Below are 25,172 nucleotides of genomic sequence, written 5' to 3'. Positions count from 1 at the left end.
GTATCAATTATTTATTTTAGAGTATAAGTTAATTGCAATTTTTCAGATGCAGCTGTTATGAGAGTGTGTTATGATTCCTCTTGGTGATATATTAAATCTACAATTACAATGGAAAAAGGGTTTGTTTTGCAACATAAATAGGAATGAAAGGGGTGTCTATTTAGGAGAACTGTTTCTAATGTACCTTTTTATGGTATGATCACATAATGAGTAGAGCTCAGAACTATTTAAGTTTGTGCTTTATGTGCTTTTAACAAACTATACTTTCAGTTATTCATTAAAAAATTTCATAGGTTTGGGCCTCCCTGGTGGCGCAGCGGTTGAGCACCGGGTTGCGGAGCTGCCCGCAGTCTCTGCAGCGCCAGTTTGATCCCCGGCCGCTGGGTGAGGGTCCCACATGGCGCGCAGACCTCTCCTGCTGCCCACTGCTCCCCTCAGCAGTGTACTTCGGCAGTCTGCCTGTTCTGTTCCCCGCTCTGGTGAATTCTCGTACCCAGTGCTTGTATAAATAAATAAATAAATCTTTAGGGGGAAAAAAAAAGTTCCATAGTTTCAATACACTCAATTCTTACCTGGACTAGTCCCATTTCACCTGTCCTCAAATAAGCTTTGCATTTCCCCACTAAGAATTGAGATTCAAAACTATTCTCATACTCTGCTTAAAGGTCAAAGGCAAGGGGAGGTAACTACTCTCTATAATTTAGTAGTTGCAAGCAAACAGAGGCTGGAAAACCTGTTTAGCACCCTTCTAAATCTGTTTTGAACCAGGGATTCTCTGTCATCTGAGGGTCTGGCTTTTTGGAGAATCTGAGTCTTTCCCATCGAATCTTCTGGACGTTCCCACCAGAAGGAAACATTCAGCTCTTTCCACTTGGTACTAATCTTCCCAGTCTTGCCCTCACCTAATAATCAGGATTGTGCCTGATCTTAGGAGTCAGTGTGTTAGATTTTGATATTTCTTACAGTATCTCTTTGAACTGGATTAGAAACTGGAATTTGGACTTGAGTAGAGGTAGCAGAGACAATTATAATTAATGGAAGGCATTGCTATTTTTCCCCTACCAACTACTCTTCATTAGCAATAGGCAGTATGGTCACAATGACACTGAAGTACAACTTGGTCTCTGTAGTAAGAACATGCTAACATGTAGGGAATAACCTGTAGTCTGATCCCATATGGGCCCAAAGACAATAATACCCCATTCCTTTTGAAAAGAGTTGATAGCTTTAGCTTTTCAGTATGTCAGAGAGCCATTTCTAGGGAGACTGGGCATATTTAAAAGCCTGTTGAATAGTGGGAAATAGTATTTGGGATGAGTTGGAATGATCTAGGATAAAGAAAAATGGCAAGTATATGAAACTCAAACATAGCTAACACTTTTCACTTCCTATTTTTTAAATTTTATATATGTTTTACATCATTTTAACTCTCAAACAATTTTAAAATTATTCAGAGACCCAAAGTTGGAATTATTCTGATTCATCCAACCCTTTCTCTTCTATCCTTAATTTGGTTAATCAACTAAGGCTTATCAAATGTAAAACTCTGAGCAGCCACTTTTTCTGTCCTACTGTCACTACTCTTGCAAAGGTTTAGAAAGTCTCCCCCTAGTTACGATAATAGCCAACCAACTGCTACCTCTGCATCAGTCTCTTTAATGAGTTTTATTGCTTTTTTCCATCTTTTAAGTGTCAGTGTTTTTGGAGTTTTGTTGTATATGCTCTTATTTCTGATCCTGTGCTTTTTACCTAGTTAATTCACCTAATCCTGAGGATTTCAGTGCCCTTAATATAATGATGATCCTGCAATTTATCTCTACCCTAGATCACTGTTTTCAGGCTCAAACCTGTAGGCCATTAGCCTAAAGGACATCTCTAATAACAGAAAGTCCCCTAGGAACCTCTTATGTCCCACCTTGGACCTATTTTTCATTTTGTAGTTCCTATCTCAGAAAATGATAACTCCATCTGCTCAAGCTAGGGTCAGAAATCAGGATATTATTCTTGAATTAATTTACTCACACCCCGCACCCCATTTATTTGTCTCAAATCTGTTCATCTCATTCCATATCCACTGCCACTGCCTTAGTTCAGGCCATCATTAAATCTTAACTGAATTATTATGAGAGCCTCCTAAATAAGTCTCACAGCCTCCAGATGTATCCTTCTGTGGTCCAGGTTAGACACTGTCACTGAAGTGATGTTTCTAAAACTGCAAATATGAACATGCCTCTCTCATGCTTGAAATCCTTTAATAGCTTATGACTGTCCTTAAAATTAGGCTGAAGCTCTTAACTAACCTATAAACCTCCTCAAGGTTCCTCTAGAGCCTCATCATCAGCTCCTCTCCTTTAACTAATTAAGCTCCATTAAAAAATTTTTTTCTCTCCTTTACCCACTAGGTCTTTATAACTTTCCACCCTCTTGAAATATTCTTTCACACTCTCCCTGCCTCATTTGCCTGTTAAGTCATCTTTAGATGCCAATATGGATTTCACTGACTATTTTGAAAGTTCCCCCCTACTCCCACCCCAACAGTGCTCATCTCAAGATTGGATTTGGTGGCCTGATTTTCTCTAGGAGCACACTCTAACTTAATATAGCCATTTTCCTTCTACACTTTAATTACCTTTTCTCTCAACATACTGGAAGGTTTTTTTTTTTTTTTTTGATGGCAGGTATTTTGTATATAATTGTAACATTAATTCTATACCATCCATTCCATACTTTGTATCATCAACTCCATAGTTTGCATTCTGGTCATTTCCATTCTTAAAGATATCTGACAACTACAAGCCTACTGAATAATCAAGTCCTTACCATGGTAACATAAGGCCTTTCTCCTATAGTACATCTTTCCAACTTCATTTCCAGGAACTCCTGCCTACTTTCCCTCTGCTTTCTCTCTTTTTAGTATGAACACCTCTGCACATGTCACCTGGATGCTTCCACATTTTTACTGTTACTGTTCCCACTTTCTGGATTATTCCTTTGCTTATTTTCCTGGAAAACTTTTCTAGACTACTCTTATCTCCAATTTAGGCAGACTTTACCACTCTCTCTTCTAGGTCATCACAGAAGTTTACACTGTTAGAAGTCCAGGTGACATGTGCAGAGGTGTTCATACTAATAAGACAGAAAGCAGAGGGAAAGTAGGCAGGAGTTCCTAGAAATGAAGTTGGAAAGATGTACTATAGGAGAAAGGCCTTATGTTACCGTGGTAAGGACTTGATTATTCAGTAGACTTGTATAGCAGGCATGGATCCTGCTATATTATGGTTTTTTATTTTTAATGATGCCTCACTGGTGGGACAGTGAGCTACAGGAAGATAAATACTAATCAAATATTTATCACATTGGAATAATTAAGACAAACTTAACTGTTCTAGCTACTCTTAACAAGACTCAGGCAAAAGACAAAGTAAGGGGAGAATGGTTCACTCTATAAAAGTGAAAATAATATGTGGGTTTAAACATCTTTACTGAACTCTAGAAAGAATAAATTCCTTTCCAAGCCACCTCCTTTTTAAAAGTGCCACTTACGAGCTGTTACTCGTAAGTATATAAATTCCCTAATTTGTTCTTCCAACTTATATTTGGTAAGAGAAAAAAGATTACAAGCAGAAAAATTACCTAAAAATATTTTATGAATGATCAGCTATCAACTTGAAAAGCTAAATTCAATGACAAGTCTAGAATGCCTTGATTTGAATGTCAATTGTGTCACTTTCTAACTTTGTGCAAATCACTTATCTATGACAGCCTTGGTTTTTCCATCTATAATGGGAATAATATGTACTTCACATCAAGAGTTATTGTTGGGATTAAGAGTTTATATATGAAGCATTTAGAACAAAGCCTGTCACAGTAAACAGTGATTAAATGTTAGCTATTATCTTAATAATCAAAAATTATATCATGTTTTAGAGAAAAAGCATCTAAGACAGAATGAGCTGGAGATAACTGAATATTCCAGATCACTTGGGGATATAGAATAGCTGAACAAATAAGTATATCCTAAGGGACTTTATATTTCAGAGTTGGTAGTAGGTTCTAACTGAGACATTTGTATTTGATTGCTGTACTGTACTTTGTAACAATTTTATTTCTCCATTTTCACATTTATAAGTACATTGATCTCTATAATGATATGAATTAACTAACAAATAATTATCAAGGATTTGAAAATACAAAACACTGGAGTGACAAATCAGTAGCTATGTAATTCATTGACAATATAGCATATTTCATTAATTCCTGTAATGCTTTTCATGTCTAGTTCTTAACTCCTAAATTTCTCCCATTTTTTTAAGGGTATTATAAAATTAACTATGTAGTTTAAAAAAAATAACCTTTCAGAATCTGTTTTGATTAGAAAACCCTTATCATTGCTAAAGTAATTATCTTGTTGAAATTTTAAAATATTAACATTTATTTTTAAAAACTCCACTTTAAAAGCTGCTAAGATTCTCAAAAATGTTTTGATAGAGCCAATAATAATAAATGAATACATTATGATTTAGCTATATTTTGAAAGTACAGCCAAATCCTGATTATCTTTAGTCTTAGGGGAGATATGGATAGCTTGGATAGTTAAAATCGACATATTTCAGAATTTCATCTTGAGGCCTCTTCTCCCACACCAAATCTTTGCCACAATTAACTTAATGGGCTAGCTAATTTGCATTTCAACTCCCTCTTTTAATTGAACAATGAAATGACAAAATAAATAACTGAATAAAAATTTAACAACAAATGAAACATAGGAAGGGCTAATCTATACACCAAATAACCAGTCTCTGAATAATCAAGAGTTGGCTGCACAGTGTTATGTTTACCTTAAACATAAAAATTGCCTGTTCTCCTTTATAGATTTAAATATAATCAAGCAGGAGTTCCTATGCCTTAACATTCCTAGTCAGTTTCTCTGAGTACCTGAAAGAACCCTGGTGGTACAGGACCTACTGGCATGCCATCTCCTGGGGGAATGTTTCCTAGCACTGGACTGGGAGCTGCTGCAGCACTCTGCAAAGAACAAAGGAGAAACAAACCTATGTCATTATAGAGAAGGCACAAAACCAAAGACTAATGATAAAAAATTGTAGGAAGGGAAGCTTTTCAAGTCCAGAAACAAATATTGGTAATTTCCCCCACTCCAGAGGTAAACTAAGATACAACACTTACTTTAGCATATGACTGGCTAGATTATTTGTCTTAAACAGGTCTCTTTAAACTTTGTCATAAAACTTTAATAAGTTGGTAGTTTGAATGATATATAAAATGCAAATAGACAAAATAAAAAAATTTAAGTAAATGCTTTATTTTTAGGCATCTGAAATGGCAATATCACCAACAAATAAGTTTATAAATGGTGGCTCTAGAAGCTGCAAAAAATTTTTTTAGATTATGCTTTTGTCTTAAACAGGTGTAATTAATTGTCAGCCTAGAGGTACCAACAGTTACATAATTCACCTTCTGATACACAATTGTTAGCCAAAATATAATTGCAACAACAAAAAGCGTAGTGAGAAAAAATTAGACTGAATAAGAGAAAGTAACTAGATTTGTAGTTAGTATCAATATATAAAATAAATACATTTATGAAAAATGTCAGACTGAAAAATTCTAAGTCTAGTTCACTCACATTTTTAATGGAATCCTATGGCTTTATGATATCGGAGTATGAAAAAGTTTGAGTTAACCTCTTTTAATCAATCCAAGCTTTAGATTTAGTTCTTATATAGAAACAGTAATACATCTGTCCTACAACCATGGATTTCATTCTTCAACCTGCATAGTCATATTATGGACACTAAGAATAGTAAAAAAGGGACCAGAATATGCTGCAGACAGATTAGCAACAATCTGACAGTTCAGCTATAAAATGAACTTGATCATTTCTGGGTCTAATGTATATATGTTATACTGTCCTCATCTAATAGGTCAGTATATTCATTAGTGCATTAATATTCCATTAAAAGATATAATATCTCAGTATATTTGTACATAAATTGAAAAACACCAAACCATGTATTCTGTATTAATAATGAAGGCAAATTATTTTACTAATTTCTGAGGAAATCTAGATGTGATTACCTAAAATACTGTTCACATACAGACAACAAAAGCTAAACATTTGATAATGTCAGTATGAAAGGACAAATATCTTAGATATTAAGATGAAGCTTCAATCTATTATATTTAAGGAAAAATATGCAATTTCATTTAGTATACATTACTTGATAACAACCATTTGCCAGACATTGTTCTATTTTACTTTATCAACATTCATGTTTTTAAAAAATGGAAGGCAAATTGCTGTTTTAATTTTAGCTTGCGTAAAATTTTACATGATGCCAAAGTAAGGGAAATCTACCAGCAAACATTTGTTTTCCTGTAGTTTAAATATAATTACAGTCCATTTAGGAAGAAAGATTTGATCTACGCTCTTTGATAGTCTATTATTCTCATGTGGAAGTTGCTCTTACTACTAAAAGCTAGACATAGATTGTTACTGTTCTTCTAATTGCAGAATAGAAACCTGTTTTGCATTAAGATATATACAAAAAAAAAGTTTGTAAACCACACTGACATATATTGTTATAGAAATGTATACAAAACCCTAACATAATTGCTGCAACTTCTTAGGGTGGCTCAAAAATGCTGCATTCTGCTCAATTTTAGTTGCCTAAAATTTATATAGGAGATGCCTTTGCCTGCCTAAAGGAAAAAAAGTTAGAGAGAATTAAATTACATAAAGGTATTGCTAGTTCTTTTCTTCAGTTGTTCATTATAAGTTTTCTATGTTTTTCAGCTGTTATTTAAAAGTGAGATCAATGATATAGATTAAAATTTAAGCAAGTGAAATCTTAATTTAAAATGCTTTCTCATTTTTTATGACCTGAAATTTATTTAACAAATTCAATTAAAATACATATTGTCAAAGACCATTTTAGGCTCTGAAAAATGGCAGACAACATAACATGAGGGTAAAAAAAAATCCTTGGTTTGTGAAGTTAACATTCCAGTGAAGAACGAAAGACAGTTCTGGGGGCAGGGGGGTGGGGAAGAGTATGGAATAGGGTCTTCCCAGTAAAGGTGATAGTTTATAATTTTAAACAGGCTAGTCAAGGATGAATAAATCAGTTGAAAAAATAATTATCTGGGTTATCATGATTAGTAACTGATTTTAATTTGTCCCTTTCTCTGTTGAGATTGTCTTTCCTACATTTCAAGAGGTACCAAATTATTACAGTCTTCATCTTTTCCCTCTCAGAGGCACAAGAATTTTGTGGGAATTTTTCTCTCCTGATGATCAAACCTTGGGCATGAGAATGGAGATCTCTTAAAAGCTGAGTTTTATAGCCAGCTTGATGATTCAGTTTTAACATGTGATAGTAATTTCTAGCCCTTGCCTGAGGAAGTAAAGTGAACTGAATACTAATAATTACCCAACACACAGCACTAGTCCAGGTCATTTCAGCCCAAACAGCACTTTGGAAACCACATTTTGGAACTAAATATTCTATCCATTTTTCTGGGATTTTATTGGCAAGGGATAATTTCCCCATTTATTACTATGTGGACTCAAACTTAGAGCACATTTAAGTACACCCTTTGATCACTAACTAATACTGGTATGGCAATAAACACTACAGAGGTAAACTAAATGATACTTTCTAAGTACTATAAAAGAGTATACTTCTCCAACTGATTAATTTGCTAATTTGCTAATTTATATACAAGAGCAATAGAAATAATACATGCTTTTGAACTGTAGGTTAATTAAGAATCAGTTTTGTGTATTAAGGGCTTTATGTAAAAGAAAAAAATCCCAAATTTTTTGGTTTCATTGCTAGAATTTGAGCTTTGTCTCAAGTTTACTCCAACTCATAAGAAGGATTTATCTTTGGACCTAAGGATCCACAGAAAATTGTTGTAGCATCTAAGTCAGTAAATAGGTATTCCGGGAGCTTGACACTAAATCTCAAAAGGACAGTAGATAGCTTAATTATATTAAACTATTACAAAGTATTAGTTTCCCTGGATTTGTGTGAATTCCTGTTAGAATACCACAGAAAATTATTATGTAATATATCCATTATTACTTAGGGTTGACTTTGTTTTTTTTTTTTTTTTAGAGAGAAATTAATATAAATGATATGGCCTTTCAATATTTCTTATAAGTAAACTGAAAATATTAGATCAGGGTAGATGTAAGAATTTTAATCATTATAATTGTTTTGTTTCTACTAGATTAATTTGTATGCTTTCAAAAACATTTTCTAGCTATTCTTAAATTTTGTGATTGGGTGTTTTCAAATGACCTAAATTATGGAACAACTTCTTGCTTTCCCACAGATAAAATAAACTTTAAAAAGTCACTGTCAAATCCTCATGTTTACATATATTTTTGTTTTAGTCTGTGTGTCATTTCCTCTTGAAATTTTTTTTTTGTATTTATTATGCCTTCTTAGAGGGTAGGATGGTATAAGGTAGTTTGTGTCCCTTTTCTTTGGGACATTTTCTCCCTTGTAATATGTCTAGCGCCATTTTCCTTTCACTGAATTTTTAAAAATACATTATCTTCCCTAATTCTCTATTTAAGGAACAGAGACGTATTCTGCTATTTTTTTCTTCTTAAATAAAAATATGAAATAAAATCTGAAAGAGTTCTTATTTTAACCTTAATTGTTGTCACTAGTGATGTCTGGTAGAAAATCTACTTTCTGTAGGGAGGTTTCAAAGCAATAGACATAGTAAAATTTTTGTTTAATAATCAGCTGTATCATGGTATTTTAAAACATAACTGGCATTTAACAAGAGTCTATATACTAAATAACTATTCTTATTAACTAAGGATTTTACTAAGGCTGCTAGAAAAATGATTAACTTATATGTAAAATTATGAAGATAATAGAAGCAACATAATGATACAATAATTAGAAAGTAGAGGGAGGGCTAAAGGGACATGTGAGTATAAAGAGGGACATGTGAGTATAAAGAGGATGAGTAGAGAATTACTGATCTATTATTAAACTTTCCCAATGGTGTCTAGAAAAAAAATCCACTATACAATTTCTATATTTAGGAAATTTTTTGTGGTTTAGCCAGTGATCAAATTTCATATTTAACAAAATATCCATGTTCTTGATCTACATTTTTATCCATTTGCTCAATATCTTCATATCTCTAATTTTTGTCCCCTTGTTTTATCTAAATATATAATTGTATATATATTTAATAGTATATAAAATACAACTATTGTTTGTCCATTTTTCCTTGGGCTTCTATCAATATTTGCCTTACTTTCATTCTGTGTTCACTGCACATGCTTTGATAACCTCTGTGTCTTTATTGTGGATTCTATTTATTAAAAGTGACTTTCTTTGTCATATTTAATAATCATTGCCTTGAATCTATTTTGTCTGAAATTAATATTGCAAGCTCAGCTTTCCTTTTGTTTGTGTTCATATATTAAATCATCTCACATCCCTTTAAGTTATATTTTATTTAACTGCTTTACTTGTTAGCAGTAAAGTCCTCTAATAAGTAACAAATGAAAAGTCATTTAAAATTAGGAAAAAGGAAACAAATTTTCTTTATCCTAATATTTCCCTATATAAAATGAAGTAAACTTACACTTACTTTTCTTCTTCCATTTCCTAATCCTTATTATAACTGTAGAGTTTTAGGCATAAACTTTGTTTTCATGAATCTGTTCATTCACAAATAACTTTTACCCTCTACATTCCATTTTGTAATATACTTTCGGCATTCAAAATAACTCCAATTTACCTAGTTTTATTTCTTATCTTTTTTTTTAACACTACTCAAATTTAAATTCTATACATTTCCTAGTTGGCTAGAGAATATACGAATATTGTTTCTCAAAACTCCCACACAGGAAAATTTATGTTTGCTGACTCTCATCAGATTAGCTACCATTGTCGTTTGGTATTTTAGAACCTGGCTTGGTACTTGTTACAGAGAAGTCTGATAGTATGCTGATTTTTCGTCTATTGAGATACGTTTTTCTCTTCTAAAGATTTTAAGTGTGTTTTCTTGACTGTTATAATTCTCAAATATTTCAATTCCGCACATAGGTATTGTTTCTATATTACCTTCCTAGAATGATATGAAACTTTTCTATTTTTGTACCTGAATTATCTTTTTCCAATACTAGAAACAGGGGGAGATACTTTCAGTTAATAGGTGTAAAAGAAAGATCTGACAAACCTCAAAAGGGTATTCTTTGTAAATGTTATTAGCAACTAAGTAAACAGTTATGGTATTAGAACAGAATTTTTCTAAGTTACTGGTTTCCTGGGAAACGGATACACTTGCAGAAAGTACTTTACATATATATATATCTCATGTACTATAAAAATTAATAAATTGACTAAGCTTTCTTTTCAGGTACTATCCAGATAAAATTGTAAGCTATAAGAAAAACAATATACACAAAACGTTCATTGTAATATATTTGTAGTAAGAAATTTTCAAACCTCAAATTCAGCAATAATGTAATGCTTAAATGAACTACAGAGCATCTAAGTGATGGAACATGAATCATCAAAAATAATGGGCACAAATAGCATTTGGGTAATGTGGGAATTTGTTATACATGCCAAATATAGAACTTAGTGTAACAAATTATATAAAAGAAATTATGAAAGACCGTAGGTGATATAACTGATGTTTAAATAAAAGTTCTGTAAATGTCATTCTATTTTTTTTTAAAGATTTATTTATTTATTTATACAAGCACTGGGTACAGTCAGAAGAGCAAGAGGGTGAGAGAATTCACCAGAGCCACAGTGGGGAACAGAACAGGCAGACTGATGAAACACACTGCTGAGAGGAGCAGCAGGTGAGGTGTGTCGCGCCATGTGGGACCCTCGCCAGTGGCCGGGGATCAAACTGGTGCTGCAGAGGCTGCGGGCAGCTTCCCAGCCCAGCGCTCAACTGCTGCACCACCAGGGGAGGTCCTCATTCTATTTTTAATATAAATAAAAATTATAGGTTAAACACACGTGCACTGCCCATTTTACCCTTTTTTTGAGGGGGTTATATTTCACGGATGAAACCATCTGATATCTTTTACTCACTTTACCTCTTTCACTCACTTTCTGACATTATCACCGAGAGGTCCATCCATTTTTGTCTCAAAATACACTATTTGTCTATCAGTGGGTACTTAGGTTGGTTTCATGATTTGGCAACTATGGACAATGGTGCTGTGAACATAGGCATGCATTAAATCTTTTCATACTAGTGTTTTCAAATTTGTGGGATAAATACCAGAGGTGTTCCTGGATCATATGGGATTTCTACTTTAATTGTCTTAAGCACACCATCAATTTTGTCAATAACTATAAGACCAAATGCTAACTTAAGACAAACCTAACCCCTAAAATTTAAGGTTAAATGCAGATAGAATTCTTAGTTCAATAAAGCAGGATGTAAAACGTTTTCATATTCATACTATGAATACCACTTTTTCTTTGGAAATTTAAGTCCTAGAAATCTAAAAATCACATTATTCTTGGGCATTAGTTTGCACTGGTTATACAAGTTCATCTTAGCATCACATACTCTCCCCCAGTCCAACACCTCTTTCACCCACTTAAGAGTCTGGAGAACCATTATCACTGGCTGTTGTGCAACTTTTTAGGCCTGTTTTTAAATCACAAAACCCTAATTATCCAGAAAATAATATTCGAGCCCTCAAGATTCCAAAAGAGGGACACACCAGAAACATTTAAAACAAAAATCAAATAAACAATAAAGCAGTAAGAAGTAGAAGTATATATAGTAGCAAAGAGTTAGTGATTTAAATATTATTGCTGATGTTTGCCATGTAGAAGAAAAGTGCTGATTGGCTGATAATTTCTACAAACTTTTTCACGTACAAATGGAGAAGCAATGGTAAATAGGACAGATAAAAGGGAAGCAACACGTTTTGAGTGCAAGAGAAATGCAAAAAGACCCTTAGAAAGACAGCTATGCTTTCATTCCCAAAGAAAACCTTAGAGGATAACCCTTGATTTAGTTGTTGATTTCTGAACCACAAAACCTGGCTGCTGTTCTGAAAAATCCTCTGAATTCTGTATTCAGCTTTAATCACAAAAGGTAGATTACAAGTCTTCACATCTGTATATGTACCTCAAATATTATGTCTAGAGATGTTCTATGATGCACCAATTTTGATCATACAAAATTCTGAACTTAGTTTGACTTTCTCAAAATGATGGCTACGAGTCATTAAGAGAATTTGTGAATAGCAGATTAAGTGCGTCTGTTTAAAAATGAAATGTAGGTATTTATGACATCATTTTTAGCATTAATGTATTGCAAATTCAGCCCTCAATAGGTATTTTTCTTCCTATAAGTTTCAGAGGTTGGGTAAATTGTTATTAGAGCAATTGTTATTAGTGCACTATAACCACATGGTCAACTAGGCCTATCTGTGAGCTTTTCCATTAAATATCCCCGCCCCAATACCACAAACAAACATTTTAGTCAAATAATTATATTGAAACAGTATTTCAAACTACAGAAATTTAAAGAAAAAAACAAGGAAAGATGCTAGAAATATTAATATACTGTTTTTTACATGTTAGTCATTATAGATTCTGGGCTTTGCTCTATTTTTCCCTTTCAACCTTGAAGATGGAAGTTTTCATCTCTTCTATATTATTTGATTCATTATAAAAATTCCTGTGCTTCTACTTGAGAGTCTAGGTGTTTTAGCTTTTTACTAGCACATAGTAAGGAAAGTCAGATAATTAGAGTCATTCTTTGGAAACAATTTCTTCCCCTTGTGGTAGGTAGAAAGGTCCCCAAAGATACCCAGGCCAAAATCCCTATGCTTATGAGTGTGACAGCCACAAAGAGCTGAATCCTACCAAATAACCTACAAAAGCTCAATGGAAGATTCTCCCCATAGCCTGCTGATAAAAGCCCAGCTGGCCCGCACCTTGACTTCAGCCTGGTGAGACTTGAAACAGAAAAACCTTCCAGTGAAACCAGATTTCTGACCTACAGAACCGGAGATCACAAACTTAAGATGTTTTATGCTATTAAATTTGTTGCAATTTGTTATATCAGCAATAGAAAACAAATTACACACACTTCCCAGAATTACTTTCATTCTGAAGAACATTTTTCTGGAGTTTCAAGAAAGCAGGGAATTGGAGGTATTGTACTTGACCTTATGTATGGCGTGCACTTGCCAATATCATCCTTCTGATTAAATCAATTTTCCTGATTAAAGATTAAAAAAAACTCCCAGGTTTAACCAAGATTAGTTTTGTGGTTTTGCTAGACTTATTGTTCTTTCAGTAGCTTTGTATCATGTGAATCAGTTTTTTCTTTTCCAAGGTTAACAGTGGAGAAACAGAGGGGGGAGAAGAATAGCACATGTAGCATTCCTTCTTCAGTTATAAATGCCTGCCAGGCTCCTAACTTTCTTCCTCTTATCCAAAAGAAGCTTCTACCAATCCCATCTAGACACTAGCTGCATTAGTTTCTGGGGTAGGGAAATTATAAAGACAACTGAATCTTTACTTCAGGGGACAGTATCATGTCAAGTTTGCTAATGACTTCTGTTCTCATCTTGTATGTTAATTCAAAGTAACTAGAATACATCCTTGATTTTTGTGACCAAAAAAATCTGTTTATTGCTGGGCTTCCTATCTCAATTCACATCTTGCTAACAACTCAAAAACTGAGATGACAGCAAATCATTCTATTGAGCTTTTTTCCTCATATTAGTTTCGAGGGAGTATGTTTTGCTACCTGACTTCCATTTCTACAGCTGAGCCCTACGATTTGTTGTTGGATTCCCTTGTTATCAACAAATTCACCTGCCTAGATCACCACCCATTATTGCTTGCCATGCCTTCCCAGCTGGATAGCACTTTCCATCTGCAAGGCATTTCCATTATTCATTGTATACCACTCTAATGATGACCACTTGCAAAATAACCTCTGCTTATTGCCTTCTACCAGTCTGAGATCTCCAAGGCATATCAATTTTTTTTAAAGATTTATTTATTCAAGAGCTGGGATGCAGGGGGGTGAGAGGATTCACTGGAGAAAGAGTGGGGAACAAACAGGCAGATTGACCGAAGCACACTGCTGAGGGGAGCAGCAGGCCAGTCAGGAGAGGTTTGCTGCGCCACTAGGTTTCTCCCAAGCCAGCCAGGGATCAAACTCATGCTGCAGAGGCTGCCCATTGCTTCATAGTGTGGTGCTTAACCCCTTGCGCCACTGGGGAGGCCCCTCCAAGGCATACCTGTTAATCTGCCTTAACTTCCTCTCAATGATCTGCCCTGGGACCTATTTCATTTGTTTATTCTCCCATCCTATTGTAGACTGGCTTTGTCTTAGAATCCAAGGCATACTTGTTCTGATTGCACTACCATAGAATCTAAATTCAGTTGTTTTTTTTTTTAATGTTTGTCACAGAACAGACTACAGTTATTGCTTTGTAACAATAATATTAATCATTATAATTTGTATTTTTTATTTTTCCAGGAAGAAGGTACTAATTATACATCCTTTAGAAAGTATATCCTATATGAGTCAGATAAAATGTTTACACAAAAAGACGTATCATCTTTGAAATCTTTTTCATTTCAAATTTACATCTTTTACAGGAAGGAATTTAAATTCAATAATTCTGAGTTTTTTCTTTAATTAGCATGGATCTGAAACCATATGCATATAATTTTTTTAAAACTCTTAAATTTTATCTAGAATCATTAAATATGCCTAAACAGAAATTCTATTGGGATTTAAAATTTAGTTTTATTAAATCACAGAATTTTAAAATGATTCCAATTCTGAAAGCAATTTTTTAAAGCTTCAACACTTAATCTATCTTTAGCTATTTAAAAATATCTCGATCCTGGCCAACCAGGGAGATACTCACATGGCCCGGCACACCTCTCCTGCTGCTCCCTTCAGCATTGTATTTCAGTAGATCTGCCTGTTCCGTTCCCTGCTCTGTCTCTGGTGAATCCGCTCACCCTCCTGCACATCTGGACTGTACCCAGATTCTTGTATGTATAATCTTTAAAAAAAATTAAAATATCTTGTATCTCCGCTAAACTTTTTGTAGATTAGAGAAAACTAAAAATAACTTGAACAGAAATACTACTGTTCAGTTTTAAAAGATGTTACTGTTTTCTTAGAAGTGATATAATAGATGTATTATAAAAGGGACAAAATAAAAATACTTTTTTACATTAAGAATGGGTGCAGTGTCATATTTTCTAAATCTTTTTTATTAATATAGAGTATAGTTTTGCTTAGTTCTGCGACTGGGTTTTGAAACTTGCTGCTACAAGCCAAAACAAAACATCACTATATGTTGGCATATATAAACACACACAGATTAAAGAATCCCTGCAAAGGGTATTTTTATATCTGTGTAGTACTTTGGTGGAGAGTTCCAATCTATGCCTTTAAAATGATGCTAAAGATAGTACATATAAAACTAGGCCATAAACACGAGAAATTCAGCAAATAATTGGTCCTCTGTTGGAGCAAGGGTAAAGAAAGTATTCTAGAAATTTGTTTCAAAATTTTAAAAAAGTATACCTCATGGGACTGACACATTTGGTCAAACTTCATCCACTATTTTTTTCTAACTTTCAAGTACAGTTCTCTATAGCAGTCACTGATGTTCACTGTTAGGAAATCTGTAAGACATTTAGTCATCACGGAAACACAACTAACTTCTGTTTCAATATAATGAGTTACTGTGACTATATTTTCAATAAATATAATTTATAAAAATAAATTATAATTAAATGAATCATACTACAAAAGGAGTACAGGCCTCTAGAATATTCTATTACTCCTCCCAACACCTAAAACTCCCTTTTTTGGAAATATCTGCCTCAGACACTATACCATATTCTTTTGGATAGTCTAAAGATAAGAAATCTCTATCCTTCAACAGCTAATTTGTGTTTTGGAAGCAGGCAAAATTCATTAGGTTTATAATTTTGTAAATATTGGATAATTATGAAAGATAAAAAGATTTTAATTTTAAAAACTTTAATATGACAGTTCATATAAGATAGCTTTGAATTCAGTTGCAAAAAGTTAATGTTTTGGGATGGACTCAATATGTTTCAAAGTTCAACCTGTCAGGATTGATGAAGGAAAATGAAAAAGGAGTAGGGAAGAAGGACATGTCAGAGGTGGCGCCAAGATTTCTGGTATTAGCAATGCTCTGACTGAGAAGAGGTAACATTGGATGTGCATCAAGTTCATAGGAAACAGCGCAGGAAGGGCGGGAGAGAAGCCTAAGTTCAGTTTAGAATGGTCAAACATTCAGTAAGAAAATTTACTAACACTTCTGTCTTTGGAAAGTGTTTCCAGAAAGGAAATTCTACACCCCCAACTCTGATCTTGTACTTTGACCATCTTTTCTGTTTTTCCTATATGACAGAACAATTGACTACTATCTGAGTGTATAATTATAGCAATATAGAACATTGTCATTCAACCATGATTAAAAATTTATGGCTTCTGTAACTCTTATGTAAATTTATCATAGTACCAACCATATGATATTGATATTTTCTGTGTAGATTCTGACAATACTTAGTCCTTAAGGGTCAGGGCTTTGTATTTCTCCTTTGTAGATACTGTATTTAGAACACCTGGCATGAGGAGTTAGTAAAAGTTGACTGAGCAAAATCCTGGCTATTATGGTGACATGTTTCTGGCTAAAATAAATCTTATGTCAGCTATAGAATTTATAAGTATCTTAAATCTAAAGTAGCCTAGTGCTACTTTATGTTAACAAATAAATCAAGTTTCTGGAAGACTAACGGACAGAAGCCAATGTAGCCAGCATTTGCTGCACTATTTTTTCTAAGTAGGCTTGAATAGCTTTAAAGGACAGCAAAGAGGAATTAATTATGCAATCTTCATGTTAGCATTCACTGTAGGTGATGAACATGAATCAATAATACTACATATGAAATGTCAACTTATTTTTAGTATAATTTCATCTGAATAGTAATTTCACTACTATAATATAATTCATTTTTAAGATGAAGTTCTAATATATGGTTGTCAATCACATATAGCCATTAAGTTAACTTCATTTTAAACACTGTTTTGAAATTGGAGTGGTAAAATAATAACTTCTCTCTTTGGGAGATCACTAATGGTGATTATTCAACTAGATAAGGCCAGATGTTTTGGCTAACAAAATGTATTAGTAGATACAAAGAGTATCTTTATAACGAAAGGAATGTTTACAAGCAAATTCTAACCATCCATAATGCATCTAATATTATAACTTTAAAATACATTTAACAAAACTTACAAAATTACAAGAGAAATAAGTCCATAATCAGAGTAAGAGATTAAGAGACTTCTCAGAAACTGATGTATTAGCAGACTAAAAATTAGATTTGATCACAATTAAGAAGTCTGACTTAATGGACATTTACAAGATGCAGCACCCAGATTTATAAAATCCACATTTTTTCTCATTATCATTTATCAGGGAAATGCAAATCAAAACCACAGTGAGATACCATCTCACACCAGTGAGAATGGCTCACATCAAAATGAACAGAAATAAGTGCTGATGAGAGTGTGGAGAAAAAGAACAGTCTTGCACTATTGGTGGAAATGCAGACTAGTCCAACCCCTCCAACAGTATGGAGGTTTCTCAAAAGACTAAAGATAGATCGGCATCTATTACCTAGCAATCAAAAAAAGAAACTCATGTCCTCTGTAAGAAAAGGAGCTGGAAGAGATAATGCTAAGTGAAGTAAGAAGGAGAAAGATAAATACTGGATGGTGTCACTACTATATGAAATATAGAGAAATCAAACTGAGAACCAAAGAAAGAGAACCTTAAAAGCTGACTCTTGAAAAGTGACTATACAACTAAAGCATACAAAGGGAAGGTGGGCAGGAATAGGAAAGGAAGCATAATGGACTATGGTGGTGGACTATAGGTGATTTGGGGGTGGAATGCTATAGTGGTGATATCTAATGGGGAGAATCCTAATTTTACCATTAAAAGAATTATTTAAAGTAAAATTATGCAGATTGCACAGAAGAATGATAATCTACTTCTGTGATATTTCAAACCCTATTGCCGGCCAATTCTTGTTAGAAGACCGATTTTTGTTAAAAGAGGAGTGATGATACTAAGTTTTGGACTGTAAACTCCTAGAATTTACCTGGAATTTTCAAGTAGTATACAGCAACTTCCAAGCAATTTTAACCTAGTTTCACATTCATCTCTCAAGAACAGTTAAAATTGACTAATACCATATTATACATCATGCTTGAAATGAAATAGACGCTAATTGAGAGGCAAAGATTTGGCCTGCTGACTGGGATAAGTGGGTAAATTATGTCTAGGTTCCTTTTAGCAAGTCATTTTTCCAAAATAATTTTTTTAAACCACAGAAGAAAATAAACATTTTAACATTCTTAGAATATTTATAAAAATGATGAAAAATTAGCCCACAAAAGGATCAAAATAGCCAAAAATATGTGATGTGATTATATTCTTTAAAAATAAAACAATTCAAAACTGAGTATTTTCTGAAATTAAATATTCTAAATATATAAAATCATAGTAGAAAATTAATAAATTGGAACTACAAAAGAACTACATATTAAAACTTGTAAGGTACAACTAAAATAGTACTTAGAAAAGGTGCATAGCTTAAGTGCATATGTGAAATGATGCAAAATATTCAATGTTTGATTTACTCCTGTGTAGTATAAATATAGGGAATTTACTGTTGCTCCACTTAAATTTACAAACATATTTGTGTTTCTACCTTACACCTGGTCCTAGACAGGTATAGTTGAGTTAGGTGGAATTTAAGATTCTATTGTTTATTATAAAACAGAAAAAGTGAGAAATAAAACTCACAGGTAACATATATAATCAAATATAGAGAAGTAAAAACTTAGCAATAGGATAAAACCAGCTACATTGTGTGCTTTCTAACCCTTGAATTGCATTAAAGTAGAAAGCAAAGAAAAAAAAAAACCTTAGCAGGAAACAAACACCATTCATGTTGGGGGGAAATTATCAAAGTGCGGCGGATTTCTTTGCTTCATTAAGTATATTAGACAGTCTTGTGAGAAACTTGGGTATTGATGCCTAACCTAAAGCATTGCCAGCATCCTCCACATACAAATTTCCTGACTCAGCTCAGGTAAGGTGATGCCCAGCGCAGCCCAGCTCTCTCCACAATACTCACGAGAGCACAAGCCACCAAAGACAGATGTAATTCAGAACACAGCTTATTGAAAGTGCTAGGATCTCATATTAATGGGAAACCAACTGAACACTGGGGTTTACTTCACAGAAGACATTCCGTAGTTGAGCTGAATATTAAAGTAAAGTTAATGTGATGGAAAGGAAGAAATTTTTAAAAAATTCAGACCAGAAAAACATGGGAAAATGCACAAAGGAAGCATTGATGTAGAACAACAGAAAATAGAAAACTATTCCTTTCTTGGTCATCAGGGGAAACAGTTATATATATGAGAGAAGACCAGATGCTGGAAATTCCACAGCACAATATAAATCTAATGCAACGAGTGAGAGAGTTATGTATAGCTCCAAAATATGAAACAATTCGATTAACATTATGACAGGTATTTCTCTGACAGTAAAAAGAAGGGAATGAGGGAGAGAAAAGTATAGCACATTTAAAATAATCCAGGATTCAGGATGGCAAAGTGTATAGCAGAAATATACAGAGAATTAAAAACAACTAAGAGAGAAAGCAGGAGAGAAACAATCAATTCAGGGAAACAATCAAAACAGCACCATGGTTAAAAACAACAACAAAAACATGCCAATACGGACCCTATGTGGTGTATTAGTCGAGTTGCTGAAATGCTATGTGATGGTTCCTTCATAAAAAAAAAAAAATAATAATAATACTTACCTTATACAATTGTGGGAATAAATTAATTCAGATAAAGCAATTAGAATGCTATCTAATACAAAGTAAGGTGTCTTGAATAGTAGCTATTCTTATTATCATTTATTTTTCACTTTGAGTTGCTATACATATAGTGTTTGTCCAGATGGAAAGCACACCAATGAAACATAGATGAAAGGACAAGAATGGATATATATCTTTGGTATTTTTCCCATCCTTGTCCCTTTGCCATTGTCATAATCTATCATCTTCTTTTATAAGAAGACTAAAACAACCCCCTTTTTCTCTGTTTCCTTCCCCCTCAGGTCCACATTTAAGGCTGCCAATATTTATCTTTCTACAAGCACAAATATGTTCACATCACATATTACCTACTTGAAAACAAATGAAAACATCAACTTTCTAGAGTGGGAAATCCCAGACTACTAAGCAGAGTATAGTGTACACCTTATTATAATGATTTGAATGTTTTCCTCTCACTCAAGTCAATGAAGTTCTCAGTTGAAGTCACTTTGACTTGTTAATCACTGAATCTCCTGTGCCTAGGTTTAAGAGAGGTGTTAAAGGTATGTTTGCGGAAAGCTACATAAACACACATGATAATTTTATGGTGCCAAGCAAACATTTACAAATAGTACGTTCTAAAAAAAGAATTTTGAGGGAATAAACAATGAAGTTTTAGAAGAAAAACAATTTTAAGTAAAAGCTTAAAAATGTTGAATGACACTGATCAAAAAATTTTACAAAAAGTGTAATGACATTCAGTTCAGTTAAGAAAATTATTATGGGCTTATACGTTAGGCACTGCAAATATAAAGACATGCTTATAGCGCTAAAGAGTACATACAGTTTAATGTAGAATCTAAACACACAAACTAACATGCACAAGAGATCCATCCTGAAAGTTCAAAATGCTTCTTGGCAATGCTTTTTATGGAAATTCTTGAAATAAAAATTAACCAGGTACACAAATATAATTTCTGAGAGGTTTTATCTAGATTACAAGTATAAAGAAGTGAGTTGTTAGGAAATAGAGGTACTATTTATAGACTATTCAATATAAAATATTAACAAAAAAAGATAGTAAATAAATCTAAAGGTGGTTAAAAAATAAGGCAGATAAGTGGAGGTTTTGTTCAAATGGGGAAAGAATGTATGATGATGATAAATTATGAGAGAAGAGTGTCTAAGAGACAAAATATTCCGAACACAGTTTAGAGAGGTAAGATAAGCACCTCTTTTGAGACAATAAGGAAGGATGAGATTGTCATCAGTTATTGGGGAAAAAAAGTAGAAATTAGTTGAGATGAAAACAGTATATCATGCAGCTCATTCCAGATGGTTTTAGTCCTCCCTGTCAAAAAGATATGACATCATTAGCTGTTAATGAGAGGAATTGAAATTGAAAGCATTTGGAAAGATATTTGAAAAGTAAACTACTGAGTGAAAAGTAGTATTGTCAAGAGTATATAAACAAAGCCATGTTTATGTTGGGAATGTGCAACTGGAAGGACATGCTATTTGATGGAAAGAACATTCCTTTAATTCAAGAGAAGAAGTGATGATAAAATCAAAATAAAATCTAAACATTTAACAGGGTACTATACAAAGTAGTCCTCATTAATTTTTTACTTTATCAACTTCAAACAGAAATCTAAGTTTAGAATTCTGGTCACTGATGAATAAATACATGCACACAGTCCATGTTAGCAGTAATTTTCTGACTGAACTTTTTAAAAAAGGAAAAGTATGTTGCAAATATTGTAACCTCTAGAACAAACAAAAAAATTAAAGAAGTACACCTAATAGTAGAGAGAACACAGAATGTCAAAAAATGAAATGCTAAATCAAAATTAAAGGACAAAAATTAGGTGGGGCAAATAGAAAACAAGTTAATGGACAACCCCAAAATACAGATCATGACACTAAATATAAGTAGATTAAACATTAAATAAAAAGCCACAGATTTCAGAGTAATAAAACAAGTTCTAGAATGAATTGTGCCAAGAAATATAGAACTTAAAGGTATAGAAAAAGCTATATCATAAAGCTGGAGTACCTATATAATATCAGATACATTAAATTTTAGGGCAAGGAATATCAGAAAAAGGAACAGTTTTGTATTGTAAAAAGGGTCAACAAAAAGACATGACAATCCTAAATGTATATATTGCTGAGCTTTAAAATCCATGAAATAAAGCTGTCACAAGGGAAAGAATAGACAAATTAACAATTACTGAATGAGATTTTAAAGTTCCCTTTTAATGACTGATAGAACAAGTGCATTATAAAAAATCAGTAGGGATATGAGAGATCAGGACAAATCTAAAGATCAACTAGATTAACTGAATTTACCAATCATTGCACTGAACAATAACAGAATATACACATTCCTTTCAATGTTTATCTCTTTTCATTTTGAAATAATTATAGGTACACAGAAAATTGCAAAAGTAGTACAGAGGTCCTGGGTACCCTACCCCTCAGCTACTTTCCCTAATGGATATGTATGTGTAACTGTAATGTAATATCAAAATTAAGAAATCGGGCCTCCCTGGTGGCGCAAGGGGTTAAGCACTACACTATGAAGCAATCCCGCAGCCTTCACAGCACAAGTTCTGATCCCTGGCCGGCCACACGGTGCAGCAGACCTCTCCTGCCTCACCCACTGCTCCCCTCAGCAGTGTACTTCGGTCAATCTGCCTATTCTGTTCCCCACTCTGTCTATGGTGAATCCTCTCACCCTCCACATCTCTGGTCTGCATAAATAATTTTTTAAAAAATTAAACAAAATTAAGAAATCAACATATGTGTGTATAGTTCTGTATCACTATCACATGTAGAGGTTTTCTATAGTAATGACTACAGTGATCAAGATACACTACTACCCATCATCACAAAGATCTCTATAGTCACATTCACTTTGCTTCCCTCCTCCACCCCTAACACTTGACAACCATTAATGTGTTTTCCATCTCTTTAATTTCAACATTTCAAGGGTTATAAAATTGAAGTCATAGAGTATTTCACTTTGAATGACTTTTTTTCACTTAACATATGGCCCATGAGATATAACCACATTGTGTGTATTAGTAGTTTTTTCCTTTTTATTGCTGAGTACTATTTTACGGGATAGTTGTGCTACAGTTGGTTAAATCATTCATTTGGACTTCTGGGTACTTCCTGTTTAGGGTTATTATGAATAAATATTTTTGCACAGTATTTTTCCTGTAAACAAATTCTCAAACTGTCTGGGACAAATGCCTGGGGATATATAAAGAACTAGACTTTCCCATAGTAGTTTTATCATTTTACTCAATGTATATTCTTGAAGCATTTGCCCAAATAGAAAATAAGCTAGGCCATAAAAAGTCACAGCAATTTAAAAAGTTAACATACAATACGTTATCTGACCACAATGAAATTAGTATTTAAATATAAAAAATATATTTAAAAAATCCACAAGCATTTAGAAACTAAATACCCCAAACATATAGGTAAAAGAAGAAATTGCATAAGAAATTATAATAAAATATTTTGTACTGACTGAATATATCAAAATTTATGGGATGTAACAAACAGTGCCACAAGGAAAATACACAACATTAAATGATACATAAGATGTAAGTCAATGACCAAATTTCCACGTAAAAAGCTAAAGAGCAAATTAATGCCAAAATTAAAAAGTATACATACATAAAGATAAAAGCAGAAATGCAGAATTCAATAAAGCTGATAAAATGAACTGAAGAGAAAATACAGACTAATAAAATATAAAATTTACACACAAATATCTTTTTAAGTTAGGAAAACTAGAGAACAATAATATATAAAAGGATAATATATCATGACCAAGTGAAACTTGCTTAATAGTTTTAATATTTAAAAATTAGTATTAACAGAATAAAGGTGTAAGTCCATATGATCTGTTCAACAGGTACAAGGGAAAGTTGCATTTGAGAAAATTCAAGACCCAGTCATGATTTAAAAAAAAAAAAAAAGTCTTAGCAAAATGAAAAACGAAAGGAACTTCTATATATACTTTGTAGTTCTGTGAAAAACCTATGGCTAGAGTCATATGTAATAATGAAAGGCAGACTCCTTTCCCCTTAAAGTCAGAAACAAAATAAAGATGTTCACTGTTACGATTTCTACTTGACATTTTACTGGAGGTCCTAGCAAGTGAAATAAGAGACAGAAGTAAAAGGCATAGAAATAGGAAGAGAAGGAGTAAAGATGTCTTTATTCACAACAACATGTTTATGTATATAGGAATCTTCGAAAAAGTGCCCAGGAGTAATATGCGAATTTAGTATGATCAAAGGCTACAAGGTCAATACACAACAAGTTTGATTTTGTGTTTTGGTCCTGATTTCATGGAATTGTCTGTTTTCTTATAGATCACTCAAGTTTCCTTAAAATAGCTACTTTGAATTCTTTATCAGGTAAATTGTAGATTCCCATTCTTTGGTTGCCATTACTGGAAGATTATTGTGATCTTTTGGTAATATGTTTCCTTGCTATTTCATGTTCCTAAATGTTTTGCATTGCATTTTCCATTTTTTGTATTTGAAGTAGCACTCATCTCCTTCTATTTTTATCTACTGCCTTTGGGAAAGATATACCTTTTTCAATTCTACTACAGATTGGTAGTCGACCTGTCAGATGCAGTGATGAAGAAGGTTGTTTCCCGAGTCCTTTGGCCTATAATACTGTGTCCCAACACTTCTACAATGTCACTTGTTTATACACAGATCCAAATTTTTGTTATGAAAGGGAAAGCAAAAATGAGGTTGTTCTTATTCCTCCTGGGCATTGTATATTTTATTTGCTAATCTTACCCATACTAGCCTAAAATAAGAAATGAACTTTTATTTTATTAAGGTGGAAATTTGTTTACCTTGACTAATAAAATTAAGGTACAGTGATAGAAATAACTACTAGTAGTAGTACTACAGTCATAGAAATAATTAGGTCTGTGAATGGAGTCTGAATATATCACTACAATAGTGTCAGTTAATGATAGTGATTAATGATAGGGATATGCATGGTTAGATTATTTCATTTCTGTGCAAATATAATAGTTTGGTATAATATATATATTATACAAAATATATATATATATATAAATATATATATATATATTATACAAAAATCTAAATGGCATAGCCATCGGGACCACATATTATATGTGGTCCATTGTTGACC

At 33.1% G+C, this 25,172-nt stretch overlaps 1 protein-coding gene across 6 annotated transcripts in view; it reads right to left on the bottom strand.

Annotated features, from left to right (window-relative positions):
- Positions 1 to 25,172, bottom strand: part of SSBP2 (single stranded DNA binding protein 2) — a gene marked incomplete at both ends in the record, with an annotated part of 264,899 nt that overhangs the window by 73,617 nt on the left and 166,110 nt on the right. For 5 of the 6 annotated variants that reach the window (XM_084234129.1, XM_084234130.1, XM_084234134.1 and 2 more), the window contains one exon: positions 4,936 to 5,025. The exons of the other annotated variant lie outside the window; for it this stretch is intronic. In XM_084234129.1, coding sequence (XP_084090255.1) covers positions 4,936 to 5,025 — 90 coding nt within the window. The remainder of the gene's footprint in view (positions 1 to 4,935; positions 5,026 to 25,172) is intronic. 6 annotated transcript variants of the gene reach the window in all.

The sequence above is a fragment of the Talpa europaea genome (assembly GCF_964194135.1).
Source record: "Talpa europaea genome assembly, chromosome: 5".
In the NCBI taxonomy this organism is placed as follows: Eukaryota; Metazoa; Chordata; class Mammalia; order Eulipotyphla; family Talpidae; genus Talpa; species Talpa europaea.
The sequence above is the reverse complement of the archived record's forward strand: the minus strand, read 5'-3'. Positions and strand labels throughout refer to the sequence as shown.